The 14,286-nt window shown below is 48.9% G+C and overlaps 1 protein-coding gene across 1 annotated transcript in view; it reads right to left on the reverse strand.

Annotated features, from left to right (window-relative positions):
- Positions 1-5,545: 5,545 nt before the first annotated feature.
- Positions 5,546-14,286, reverse strand: part of Bcr (BCR activator of RhoGEF and GTPase) — a 114,621-nt gene continuing 105,880 nt past the window's right edge. Inside the window, exons 18-23 of the mRNA XM_075979985.1 lie at positions 13,425-13,534; positions 11,561-11,700; positions 10,169-10,303; positions 9,146-9,251; positions 8,658-8,820; positions 5,546-8,246 (exon numbers count right to left, since the gene is read on the reverse strand). Of these exons, the coding sequence (XP_075836100.1) occupies positions 8,157-8,246; positions 8,658-8,820; positions 9,146-9,251; positions 10,169-10,303; positions 11,561-11,700; positions 13,425-13,534 (744 nt within the window). The 3' untranslated portion in view covers positions 5,546-8,156. The remainder of the gene's footprint in view (positions 8,247-8,657; positions 8,821-9,145; positions 9,252-10,168; positions 10,304-11,560; positions 11,701-13,424; positions 13,535-14,286) is intronic.

Raw genomic sequence — 14,286 nt, forward strand, 5'->3', positions numbered from 1 at the left:
TTTTGGAGAATAACCCCTAAGTTTCCGGGGATCAAACCCAGGATTTTTACGTGCGGCAGGTACATGTCCTGCCATTGAGCCACATCTCCAGCCCCCTCTGTCACCTCTTAAGGTTCCTTCAAGGTAAGATGGTAGATTAGAAGCCTCAACCATGATACTTGGAAAAAGAAAACAGACAAGATGACACACAATAATCTCTCTTCCTTAATGAGATAAAAAAAATCTATGAATGAACTTGTTAAGCCAAGTGAAGATATCTGTGAGGAAGTAGGTGGGTGCTGCTATTGATCGGCACAAATCAGCACCCAGTTAAACTGAGCTGCAGCAGTGAAATCCACCCAGGAAGTGCCTCTTTTTCCACACAGCAGAGGAACAGAAGCAGAAAGCCCAGAAGGACTGAGGTGCCTGGATCCACCTGACAGCAATTTGCCTCACCTCCCTCCACACAAGCACACCCATGGAACACTGTGGATTCTTCTAGAGCCAAAGGCTCCCGTTTACTTCTTCTACATACAGTCCTGAGCTGAGCTGAGCTGAACCAAACCAGGGAGGGATTTGATAATTGTACCGATCTGTTCACACAGGTGTGTTAGACACTCACACCAAAAGTTAATGAGGGCGTGTGAGATAATAGGTAAGGGCACTTGCTGCCAAACTTGATGATGGATGCAGGGAACTAGCTTCCACAAGTTGTTCTCTGACTTTTACAGACAGGCATTCTAGGGTACCCATGGGGCATGCGTGTGTGCAACCAGTAAGTAATTAAATATTAAAAAATTACCAAAGTCAATGGGACCAGTGTTGTTAATTAGCTAGTAGGACATTTGCATAGTGGCCATATCCAACACTGTGGCAGCTCCCACAGTTAATGGTCTACTCTGGTAGAGAGTACATCACACTAGGTACACACAGTTCCTAGATAGGGTGTGATTTCTGAACTCTATACCTCACTTTATCACATTCTCATCTTACTTGAGCATTGCAAATACTTCAAATGAAGGAATACAACTTAGGAAAAAAAATTCCAAGCAATAAAATAACCCCAGATACATAAAACCTAATGTGGTAGTAATATAAAGAACATGAAAAACCAAGATAATACTACTCCTTCAAAAATTACTAATCCCAAAGCAGAAATAAAAAGACCAGGCAGTGGTGGCATATGCCTTTAATCCTAGCACTTGGGAGGCAGGCAAAGGCAGCAGATCTCTGTGAGTTCAAGGACAGCCAGCTCTACATAATGAGTTTCATGACAGCCAGGAATACACAGAGAAACCCTGTCTCGAAAAAGAATTTACTAATCCCACAGTAATGACCTTCAGTGAGGGTAAATTAGACAAAAATCTAAGACAAATAACTCAAAAGAAGGATCTGAAATACTTAAAAAAAAAACTCGACGAATAAAATCCCAAATGAATTCCAAGAGAACACACACACACAAAAATAGGTGAATGAAATAGGAAGTTGATACAAGATATGGGCTAGGAATTCAATAAAGAAAAATACTGAAGAAAAATCAAACTGAAATACTGGAAATGAAACCCAGAAAACAATGAAAGCTTCATAAACAGAAAGGACCCAGGAAAGAACAAACTATTTAAACCCAAAGACAGAGTAGAGGAATCAGAACAAAGGTAAAGATAAATTAGTCAGATGGTATAAATGGAAATTTCAAGACATTTGGGACACTGTGAAAAGAACAAATCTAGGACTCATGGTCAAGGGCAACACATTTCATCCTAAAGGTAGGTAGAGAAACAATTTCAACAAAATCATGGTTGAAAATAGGTAAAAAGATATCACTCCAGATACAGGAAAGATATAAAATACCAAGCAGACAAGACCACAAAAGAACTTCCCCTCGTTAAACTATAAGTGAATATACAGAACAAACAAAGTTTGTTGAAAGTGACAAGCAAGAAGAATCAACTCAGAAAGGCCAGGCCCTTCAGAATTACAGCATATTTCTTGAAAAGGAACTTTAAAACCAGGATTGCTTGGAATGAGGTATTTCAGACTCTGAAAGAGAACAATGCAATCTAGGCTACTATACCCAGCAAAGCTATGTCAGCCCACACTACTATACCTAGCAAAGATACCTATCATAATGAAATGAGAAAGAGAAACCTCATGTGGCCACAGGGTCATTGACATACAGACACATACACATGACATGACAAGAGTAGAAACTAGTTGGGAAGAGGAAGGTATTGATAGGAGTAGGAGGGGGCAAGAGAAGGAAATGGAAGATGAATATGATTGAAATAGATTTTATACATGCATACAATGTCATAATGGAGCTATTATGTATAATTGAGATATAATGTAATAAAAACTTTCAGAGTGAGGCTATAGCTCAATGGTAATGAGCTTGGTGCTTCATGTGATTCCCCAGCAGACACCAACACACACATCCCACTTCAAGGCAGATTTCACTGATGTCAAATTCAGAGCAAACAGCAGCCTTGGTGGATGCCTCCCTTCCCCCCCCCTCGCAGCCCCTACCCTTTGCAGCATTAGTGATAAAGCCCAGGGGCTGCATCTTAGGCTAGCGCTGAGCCACTGGCCCACATTTCCAACTCTCCCATGTTTTCTGGGGGCGAGAAAGGAGCTGTCTGTGAGGCAAAGGTGGCCAGTTCCAAACACACTAGAGGGTCTTGCAGAAGACTGAGAGCCATGTGGGACCAATTTTAGAAAGGGTGTGAACACAAGGAGACAGGAAGAGGCGAGCGAGGACACGGCAGGTGAAGACACTCTCCACTTTCTCGGGGTCTTTGTAAGCACAGCTGGTGGTTGGAGAGGGGCAGCCATGGCCTATAGATCAGGTCAGCAAGCCCTCTGCCTGCATGCTGTGCTGTACCATTGCCAAGGTTGGGGTGACCTTTATGCCTGCCTTGCTGGCTTCTATCTCTCTCTGTTAGGCTTTGGGCCCTGGGACTGATGGAAACATCTTGACTTCCTAGGTGTGTGACAATATTAGCTTTATATGGCTGTGTTAGAAACTTACAAACTACAAGGCTCCAGAAAACCAGGACTGACTTCTGTCTCAGTTCTAGAAGCCAGAAGTGCCGAGTTAATCTGTTGGCAGGTGGAGGCACTGGGTGGCATTTTGGTCCAGTCCGCCTCTCGCTTTGGTCATGGTGCCTCTGGCAACCTTGACAATACTTGACCTGTAAATTTTCCCCTCCATCTTTGCATGGTACTTTCTGGTTTGTTCTTTGAAACATGGTCTTGCTCGACAGCCCAAGCTGTCTTGATCTTTCCCAGGTTCCATACATAGGACAGGAATGTAGATTAAGCCTCCAAAGTACTTCCGTAGCTAGAGACATAACCTGGGGAGCTCTGAAGCCTTTCTTGAAATGTTATTACCATCTGATATCAGGCTGGGCTGCTGGGTTTAGGGAGTTCTGGCACCATTTTTCCTCAAGTAACTGGTGCCTTTTCTAATTTGGTTACGAATGTGACGCGAGTCTCTAAGAGCTCATCTCTGTGCATGCCCGTCACATCCCTGGCTGGCCTTTCTGTAAGGAGTGGGGGTGATGCAGAACTCTGCCTGGAAGCTGACTATAGCCTGTCAGCTTCTCTCACTCCTATTCAGCCAGATGGGTGGGAGCCAAACCCCAACAGCTCTCTTGACCTCTGCTGGGATCTTGCTCCGCTCTTGCTGGCCTGTGGGCACTGTTCCAGTAGAGGCCATTTGGACCTCTTCAAGAGCAGTTTGTCACCGCCTTGATCTTTCTGTTTATCTTTCCAGAAATATCTGCAAGGGCCCATCTTCAGACCCATGAAACATCTTTTAAGACCACTGGGACACTGGGGTAGAGGAGTCATGGAGAGCCCTTCTGCAATTTTTCTATGACTCTGATAGACCATGATGCCGGAAAATCAGCCTGTGTGCCCCCATCAATAAACACCATTCTGTTCAGGCCAAGGCTGCTGGTGGAGGTCTCACCTTGCAGAAAGTTGGTACATTTGTTGACAGGGAGGCAAGACAGACCCCAGCGTCTGCTCACAGGCAGGATCTGGGATTCTATGTAGAATGGGGTTACTCCATTTTCCTCCAAGGTTCTCAACCTTGCTAATGCTGCGACCCTTTAATAGAGTTCCTCATGCTGTGGTGACCCCCAACCATAAAATTATTTTGTTGCTATTTCATAACTGGAATTTTGCTATTGTTATGAATCATAATACAAACCTGTTTTCCTATGGTCCTGTGAAAGAATTGTTTAACCCTTCAACCAGAGGTCACGACCCACAGGTTCAGAACCTCTTCTTGAAAGGCTCTTGGAAGTGTTGATAACTTCAGACTTGAGGTACAGTGAATTATCCTGCCCCTGGGTCGTATCACTGACCTGGGTTTGGACAGACCTGGCCCCTGCATGCAGAAGCCTGGTGAGGAGGCAGTTTTTGCCTGAAAGTAAGAGATGCAAAACAGGCTATGAATATACGCATGCGTGTAAATTTCCCAAACAGGGCCAGGCAGACAATGGAAGAGACCATAAACTGGAACCTCTTAGGGGCTGGACTTAGTCAAATACCAATAGAAGCCCTTCCTGGTCACTGTGCACACAGCTTCCTGGGAAGGGCGGATCCAAGGTCAATCTATGTACTTGTGGAGTGGGAATGGGGTTAGGGCATCTGAGACCTCTCAGGATCCAAGAGTGAGGGTGCAGCTCTTTTGGTCCTTCAGGGTGATCACTGTCCAGCCTGCCAATCGGTGAATGGAGCAGTGAGAGTCTACTCTGAGCAACCCTGCAGGCCGGAGTCACACTGAAACATCGTATTGCTCAACGCCCCTCCTTGGCTGGCCATTTGCAATCTCTGTCAAGTGAGCCTTGCTCTGGGAAGTGTTAGGGTGACTTGCTAGAGGTATTGTCAAAGGTAATGTCAAAGGACAGTCGGATATGACAAGGCTCTTCCCAAGCCACCACTATCAAAGGAAGAATCCATATCCCGTGCCCACTTTCACCAGCTTCAGCTTCCTTATAAGCAGGTTCTGAGGGCAAGGCTAGAGGCAGCTAAGAGTGTCACCTCCTCTACATGCCATACAAAGGTAGGGTCCAGCTGCCTCAACCTGCAATCCAGCAGGCTAAGGGGCTTGAAACGGGGGTATGGGTATAGGTGAGAACCAGCGCCCGGCAGAGCAGGCAGGACTGGCTAGCTACCCTATTGCCATCTCCCCCACCTGCAGGGTCAGGACTAACATCCTATGTGGTTCCTCTTTCTCCTCCTTAGCCAAGGCTATGTTCCTTGCCCAAACTAGACTGCCCCATGCTTGAGGACTCAGCTGCTACTCCGAATCTTGCAACTGCCTGCCTGGCAACTGCCTGTGGGCACCCGATTCCACTAAACCAGGACTTCCCACCATGGTCCACGCAGGCCCCTTCTCCCCCTCCCCCCCGCCCGTGGCCTGATTGGACAGTGAGGGCAACTGTACCACTGGCACCTCTCTATGCCCGCGGCGTCTAGTTTTGTCAAGCCCCAGGAATGCAGGGGGTTCACACTCAGAGGAAACTGACCGTCTAGAAACCACCACAAACTGAAGTAGTCTCAGGAGACTTTAATGAGAGTGTCCGTGGGTCCTTCCGGCACAGGGGTAGTACAGACAGCTGAGCTCATAAAAGCAAGATTGCAGCTAAGAAACCATCCACCCGCTGGGGAGGCCAGGTTATCACCATGAAGCCACGCCCTCTGCACCCCGGACCCAGGTTCCAAGGTAAGAAAGTAGCACTTCTTCCTTTAGAGTCTGGCAGCCGTGCTTGGTGGACAGTCACGATGGACTCTGGGCCATCACTCTCTCTGCAGAGGGAAAGCTAGGTTATCCCGCTCCTGCAGAACACCATGCCTTTTCCATGCCCCACCGTGGCTTTGCCAGCCTACAGGCCTGCAGGGTGTGAGACGGTTAACAGAGACAGCCCCAGCCAGTGCCATCATGGCCGGATGGCGGAGGAACACTTTTAGAACAATGCAAGAGTGACCATTCCATCATCAAACAACACCTCTATAAATAAAGAGCAAGGAGGAAGGGGAGGCCGAGGGAACGCAAATTGGCACGTTGCTATATTGCTTTCCAGTTCAAGGTGACAGAGGCAAATCAAGAGACACAGAGGGAGCAGAATCAACAGCTGGGTTTGGCTTTTCTCAGCAGGGTTCCCATCTCAGTGGTCAGCGCCACTGAGATGGACTGTGATGGACAGCCAGACTAGAGGAGCCCACTGGGTTCAAAAATGCTCAAGGGCAGACCAAAGGGTGGCTCTGCTGAGAAAAAAAAAAGGCCAACTAAACAAATACTGTATGCAGACGGAGACCCTGCAGGGCCTTTTGTTTCCTGCCCAATACGTTGAGCAGGTTCAAGAGCAGACGGTAGGGGAATACATGGCCCTGCCTCTTGGGAATCCCCATGGGTTGTGGAGTTGGCAGATGCTGTACGTGGACATACCCACCACCTTCCACACGTGGGAGGGACCGTGGGGTATGTGACCAGGGTGCAAGAGTTCTCTGTGACAAGCAATCTATACCCCCCCAAGTCATGCCCTTCTGCAGGAGCAGCTTGGGATTCAAGTCTACAATCTTTCTTCTCTCCCTGTCTACTCCACACCCCTGTCCCAAAGCCCTGCACTGGAGCCTTGGCTGGCCCGATAAGCTCTATGCTGCCAAGGCTGGTCTTGAACTCACAGCAATTCTGCCTCAGCCTCCCAAGTGTAGGATTCTAAGACCTTTTTAAAATTGATGCAAGGATTTGTGGATTTCTTTCTTGAAAATAACTGGTGGTGTCCCCTTTCTCTTTTTACTCTCTAGGGTGGTCAGGAAGAGACTATCCCAACTCTCACCCGAATATAGGCTTTATTTTTCCCAGATGTTCTCGGAAGGTGGGTTGGCTTCCAATCTGCTTTGGGGTGTCTGCTCCCACCCCAGGTCTGACTTTCCTTACCTTCTTCCCATGTTTCCGATGTCCCAGAGACATCAGAAATGACTCCAAGCAAAAAGAAAGCTGGCTCTCGAAGGAAGACAGAATGCTGCATGGGACACTGCCCGTCCACGGTGTACATTCTAGTATCTTATATTAGGTGTCTGAATCCATTAGGAAAAAAATTAGAAACTATGTATAAAACTTAAAAATATTCAAGTATCAAAAGCTATTTCGGATCAAAGTTTTAAAACAAGCCACTAGAGCAAGTTGCTGCTTCGGAGCAGAAATCTCTACAAAAGTTAACTGAGTCTGCTCAGTTGAGGGCAAGGAAAGGATGTGATCACGTGATGTTCATGTGGGACAACAAGGGACAGAAAGAGTAGTCAGAGCCAGGCCAGAGAAGTCACAGCCCTTGTCAGCCAAAAGGGAGACAGGTGCCAGGTAGGCGATGGGGATCAGTGGACACGGCCGCTCTCCCTGCAGAAGGAACTGTAGGTGCATGGCCAGGACTTCCTTTCCCCCTGTGTCTGGTCCCCGGACACTTCTGGGCTGTGATGGAGCATACTCCTGAGAACTGCACAGCTAGCAAAAACAAGAGTATCAGCCAACAGGAGCCTGACCTACTTCTGCACAGACAGCCTTGGAGGAGGACAAAGCAAGCAGCAAGGAGTCAAGAGGCTACAGCGCTGGCTCGGCGTCTCAAGCCCTGGTACACAGACAGTGGAACTCCTAGTCAGGGAAATGGAGATATCCCCACCCATACAGGGACATGGCTGTGGCCCCCACAATATGAAGCAGCAGCAGTGTTTATTCAAGACACAAGAGTGAGGGATCTGGTTGTGTCCCTATTCCCCAGAGTGGGTGCATCGGAACAAATGATCCAGTAGAGATTTTTTTTTCTTAAAACTCTTATGATAAATTAGATTTGTAAAAACCACTCTCTTCGCCACCTTTCCCTTGTATGCAGGCTGGCGGATGGGCTGGCCTGGGGTGCCCTCTGGCGGCAACAAGGGAAGAGTACAGTCTGGGGCCAGCCTGGGATTTGCAGACACACCTGGATGGTTTGTATAGGCCCCCTTGGGCCTTCAGCTTTGGGTACTTGTCTCTTGACAGATGGCCCAGAGCTTGGGAATGGTTAAATTACACCACAAGAAGAGTCCCGTTCCCACTCCGGGGATGGATTCTCTCGTCACAGGTTTCCAGGTCATTCTGCGGGCCTCTTAATGAGACGACTGATACCAGGCCTTTAGACTTCGGTGGAGAACAGGATGCTCTGTCTCTTGCTGTCGGGGGCGGGGATGGCCTCCAGCTGCAGGAAGTACAGCAACACTTGGACCTGTCCCAGCAGAGAAGGGGAGGGCAGACAGGTAAGAGGGTGTACTGGGTTGGGGTTGGGGAGCTCACCTTGGCTCACCCAGCTCAGGGGCTAAGAGATCCTGTCAGTGACAACAGCCCCACACATCAAGACACCCCAGATTAGGAAGGTGTCCGACTACACATGATGAAGTCTTAAGACCTAGGCTATGTGCACTTCAAAGACCAGCAGGTGGGCTGGGTCTTGGGCCCTGCAAATCTAGTCAGGTGCAGAGGGAATCGAGGTAGCCAGGGTCCTTCATTCCTGGCCCTCTCAGGGGTAGGGGGTAGGCCTCTGCAGTAGAGCTGGGAATGACTAACAAGACCCAGGCTAGGGTAGGCTGAGACCACCTGTGTCAAGCTAGGGTAACACTGACTACAGTCTTTCCTCTACCTGGGACATGACCTCCAGGGACCAGCTGTCAGTCATGGTGATGGGCTGGTTGGGGTTCGCAGGAAGCTTGCTTTCCTTCTCTGAAGGTCGAAGCAGCGTGGGGCCAAAGACTGTGGCGAGGTTATGCAGGGACATCTTGTTCACTGGCTCCTTTTCAGCCACCCTGTGTAAGGCCAAAGCAGAGGATCCTGTTTCAACATCACCACACTCAGGGCAGAGGTAAGGATTCCACCCCAGGGTCCGAGAAGCCCAGGATCAAGAGAACTCAAGACCAGCGGGCAGCTGGGACAGCTCTAGAGCCACGATCTGGGAGTAAAGGACAAGGTCAAGTGCAATTCTGGCTGTTGACTTAATGTCACGGTGCAGAGGGACAGGGTGGCAAAGGCTCTGGCCCCTAGTGTGGGAAACTACTGCAGACCTGGGAGGAGAAAAGGCCCTTGGTGTCCCGTTTCCTGGGGTCTTGGGCTGCACGGGAGAACAGGCACTACCTTTTCAAGTGGTCCAGAAGGAAAAGGAAGGTCACTAGGTTGGCCTCTGGGAGGGACAGCAGCAAGTTGAGCATGCAGCTCTCTTTTGCAACAGGGTCTGAAAGAGCTACAGAGAGAGGAAGCTTAGTTTCCAGGGTCATATAGCACAAGCCAGAGACCTCTCCTAAGCATGTCAGATGAGGTATCCAAAACCTAGGAGGGAAGACACCATGGAGTTCAGACCCATCACTGTCTGGGTTCACACAGCTTAGATTAACCCCCACTGAGAAGGACCCTGTGGCGGCTGTTTATATGGCATGGGAGATACCCGGAAAGCCTTCTCTCATCTCAAAGGGTCAACAGCACCCTAGGCACCTGTTCAACAGGCATCCTGATGGCTGCTGCTTGTGCTCAGGGCCACTTTCTGCTGCTGTTAAGACCTACAGAGCCCAAACTCTGAAGGAAGCACACAGAGTCGGGATAAAGAGAACTGGGGGGTTGAAAGGCCCCTGCTCCAGTCCCTGGGAGTTTCCCTTTTTTCATGTGCACCCAAGGGGCACTTTCAGGCCTGACGGTCCAGGTCTTCTGGTGAACTGGCCCTACAGGCTGGGTCATCCTAAGGGCGAGGCAGGAGCTATGCTGGTCTGTGCCAGTGGCCACTTTGAGTACCATCCTTCAGGTTGACTTGAACCTCTGCTTGTCTGGGCCAGGACCTGGGGTTCAAGTGTTAGGGGTTCCTTTTGGCCCGGCACGCCATCCATTCAATGCTGCTCTACTAAAAGGAATGCTGTAGCTATCAGGGTCCCACAGCTGGATACAACAGTGTAGACACTGATACCCTCTGGCCGTACTGAGAGGAGAGGTAGCTTCGGACAACCCACAGATGGCTTGGCTTTTGTCTCCTACACAGCCAGCTGCTCTCTTAGGTCGGGTTCCAATATGGAAGAGTAGAGGGGAATGGTCCTGATTCCCTCTCCTAACAGTGGCAGTAGAGAGAAGAAGGAGGGGGATGCCTCCCGCAAGGCTGAGGCCAGCAATGCTCACCGATGCCCTCTGCGAAGTTGGGGTAGAACTCATCAGTGAAGAGGGGCTCGGGCAGCTCGCGGAAGTAAAGCTTCAGCGTGCCGGCAATGGCATTCACGTCCATCTCGCTCATCATCACGGATACATCCTTATTATCTGGAAAGAACATAGAAACGGAGCGTTTATGTGGGCTGGACTTCTGCAACCCTGCCAGAGCTAATGTGACCACCACCATGTTGCCAAATGTAAGTGCCCAGCCCCTTTATGTAGTCTGTCCTCTTTCTTCTAAGTGTCTGTGTGATAGAGTCTGGGCAGAGTTGCTGGGAAACAAGAGTATCTCACACCTCTGCCCATGTCTCTGCTCTGTGCTGCGAAGGGCAGTCCAGCTGCAGAGCCACCGAGGTGCAGAGCCAGGCAGGCCAGGGCAGGAGAAGGCAGAGCTCATGGAGCCTAGGTAGGAATCGGGCAACTCTGTTCCGTACCGAACAGCTGCCTGGGTGGCAGCTTCTTTCGACAGGAAGGCCCTGGGGTTATTAAGGTCATTTCTGTGGTCTTATTAGGAGTTTTCTTTGGACTTAGGCGGCCACTGGTCCTGTACACTGGACAGCAGGCCTGCTCTGGTTGTCCAGAGAAGCTGAAGGTGCAGCAAGGCTCATCAAAGGGTGCTTGATGGCCCAGGTCAGGAAAGCGGTACAAAGACTCTGTAAGTACAAAGTCCTGTCAAGTCCTGCTTCTATTTTCTAGTTCTCTGGGGATGCTGGGTAAGGACCCTGTGCTGGTTGGTTTTCGTCAAGGTGAAACAAACCTAGATATACCTGGAAGAGGGAACCTCAACCGAGAAAATTCTTCCATAAGATTGGCCTGTAGGCTGGGCGGTGGTGGCCCATGTGTTTAATCCCAGTACTCGGGAGGCAGAGGCAGGTGGACCCCTGTGAGTTTGAGGCCAGCTTGGTCTATAGAGCGAGTGCCAGAATAGGCTCTAAAGCAACAGAGAAACCCTGTCTTGAAAAACAAAAAAAAAATAAAAAGAAAAAAGAAAGAAAAAAGAAAAAAGGCCTGTAGGCTCTTCTTGAATTTGCAGCAATCCTTGTGTCTACCTCATGAATACTGGGATTATAGGTGCTAATTATCAACCATCAATCAATCAATATCAATCAATCAATCATCTATCTATTTGACACAGGAAATCACGATGAGGCTAAAGCTAGTTTGGAACTCATGTAGTCCAGGCTGACAGTAGCTACTCCTGGCTTATCCTCCTGGATGTTAAAGCACAGGCTCATATTGCCGCATCCAGTTTCCACCTTGTACTCTTCAAGAAAGGAAGGAAAAGAGAGAGACTGATGTTCTAGGCCCCCTGGGAGTCTCAGTGTGGACACCACCATCTGTCCCACACTGCTAGGCAATACTCACTGACATCAAAGGCCGCCTTCAGTGCCTGGATGTCTGTGGCCACTCCAGACACTCGGTAGATGCCCACCTCCTCCATGCCCCGGCGTTCAATCTCTTCCACACACTGGCGTACAATGTAGGGTACCTTGGACCTCTCTCTCCTACAGGGGGAGAGGAAGGTGTATACAGTTCAAGGTCACACATGTAACCTTGGGCAAGTTTTCCTTCCTGCTGCGAGTTCTTAACTTTCTGAGAACCTGAAGCAGCCAATCATATTGTGAATTATATATAATGCTATGGGAAGGTCAAGAGGCTTTGCTATTTTCTTCCATGGTGCTGGAAGGGCACACATGCATACCTCACAGATGCTGGGAAAGTGCTCTGAGCTCATCTTCAACCTAGGAGCTTTCCTAGGCAACAATGCCCCAGGAAGTACAGCTCCTAGGCTGTGAATGGACCAAAAGCTTCCTGGAGTCCTAAAAAACTCTCACCTATAAGACAGGAAGTGGGGCAGGGTATTGGCCCAGGCGCCTGCATGCTGTGCAGTGAATCCCTTGAGGCTCCTTGAGAGCTAAGGTTTGCATAGGGTAAACACCGTGCATTCGTTGTGTGTTGGATAGTTTTAAGTCAACTTGACACAAGCTGGAGTTATCTGAAAAGAGGGAACCTCAATTGAGGCTGTAAGGCACTTTCTTAATTAACTGATTGATAGGGAGGGCCCAGCCCATTGTGGGTGTTTCTACTCCTGGGCTGCTGGTCCTGAGTTCTATAAGAAAGCAGGCTGAGGGGCTGGAGAGATGGCTCAGTGGTTAAGAACATTGCCTGCTCTTCCAAAGGTCCTGAGTTCAATTCCCAGCAACCACATGGTGGCTCACAACCATCTATAATGAGGTCTGGGGCCCTCTTCTGGCCTGCAGGCATACACACAGATAGAATATTGTATATATAATAAATAATAAAATTTTAAAAAAAAGAAAGAAAGCAAGCAGGCTGAGCAAGCCATGAAGAGCAAGCCAGTAAGCAGCCCCGCTCCACTACCTCTGCATCAGCCCCTGCCTCCAGGTTCCTGCCCCGACTTCTTTCAGTGAACAGTGATATGGATACACTCTGTCCTCCTTAAGTTTCTTTGGTCATGGTGTTCATCTCAGCAATAGCGATCCTGGGACATGCTGCACGTACCCAGGCATGTCCCAGGATCTTATGACAGCCTCTGGACCTCCTGGTACAGCTCTGGAAGGAGAACGCTTTGAAGCTAGAAACCACTGCTGTGTGGAGACACGAACTTGGCTTCACTCATAGCCGGACTCAGACACACACAACCAGGTCTCTTCCAAGCCCCAACCCCATAGTTACATGGGGGAAGAGAGGGGCGTGTCATCCTCATTTTCTGGAACAGCTTGGAAGCGGAATCTCTCAGAGGACAAGAGTGTGCTTGGACACATGTCAGTGCTGGACAATGAATGGCGCAGCCAATATTCCATCCTGGGGAAGTGGCTGAAGTCTGGGAGGAAGTGGCCTGTATCCCCAAGAATTGCCCTCAAACCAACAAACAGGCATCTCCTGGCAACAGGCTCATAACAAGAGGGCCGAGATTCAAATTGTTCAACAGGAACTCGGGATCACAACATATCCCAAGCGAGGGAAGCAAGTCCTGCACTTGGGCAGTTCCTGACTAGGAGGTGAGACATTCCTGAGCTGGTTTTGCAATAAACACAGGAGGTGGCTAAGCAAAGACTTATAGTCTTCCCTGGGGCTACCCCTCTCTCCATAACACCCCCTCCTCTAAAAGACAGCCAGCAGGGCCAGGCACTAAGAGAACAGGCCTTTCCCTCAGACCTGCCTGCAGCATGCCTTCACAGACAAGCCCACATCACCCGCCACTCACTTTGTGACCACCGCAATCTTGACCCCGAAGACCCCAGTCTGTTTGCGGGAAGGCATTCTCTTCAAGCTGAACTCCCTACTCGTGAACTTGACGGAAAGTTTCACTTCGATCTGCGATAGAAAGAAAGGGCATGGGTCTTTTACCCTCTGAACCTCTTGGGCTGAGCTCTCAGGGTCCCTGAAGGTCCTAGACCAAGAAACCTTTTCACCCCCAGGGCAAATAAATCAAGGCCACATAATGAGGTGTTGGAGTCAGTAAGAGTCTTTTTTTTTTTTTAATGTGTACTGGTGTTTTGCCATGGATATTGGACCCCTGGGACTGGAGTTTACAGACAGTTGTGAACTACCACGTGGGTGCTGGGAATTGAACCTGGATCCTCTAGAAGAACAGTCAGTGCTCTTAACCACTGAGCTGTCTCTCCAGCCCTGATTCCCTTTAGTTTTTGAAGTAATAATTAAAAAATAAATAAGTGGGGTTGGAGTGAGTAGCTCAGCGGTGGTGCACAAACTTAGCACGCCTTCAATTGAATTGAAGGTACAGCCTTCAATTCAAAGTATCAGAACAAGCAAAAGAAAACAAAACAATCAAACCACCACCACCCCTCAAAGAAGGATCCACAGCAAAAGCAACAGGTCAAGCACCTGCATCTGGCAATCTAAACTGTTCCCAAACTGTAAAGTCCCTGAACTCCGTGATGCACGTGCAGGGTTCTGCACCCAACTGACCTCCCTGCTAATGAGTTAAGATGCATAAGATTACCCCTCACAGCTATGCATGTAAGTTATATATAAAATAATAATAAATTTCATATTTATGTTTGGGCCTGTGTCCAAGACTGCTTATATGCCTGCAAATCATCAGA

The sequence above is a fragment of the Microtus pennsylvanicus genome, chromosome 7, assembly GCF_037038515.1.
Source record: "Microtus pennsylvanicus isolate mMicPen1 chromosome 7, mMicPen1.hap1, whole genome shotgun sequence".
Classification (NCBI taxonomy): domain Eukaryota; kingdom Metazoa; phylum Chordata; class Mammalia; order Rodentia; family Cricetidae; genus Microtus; species Microtus pennsylvanicus.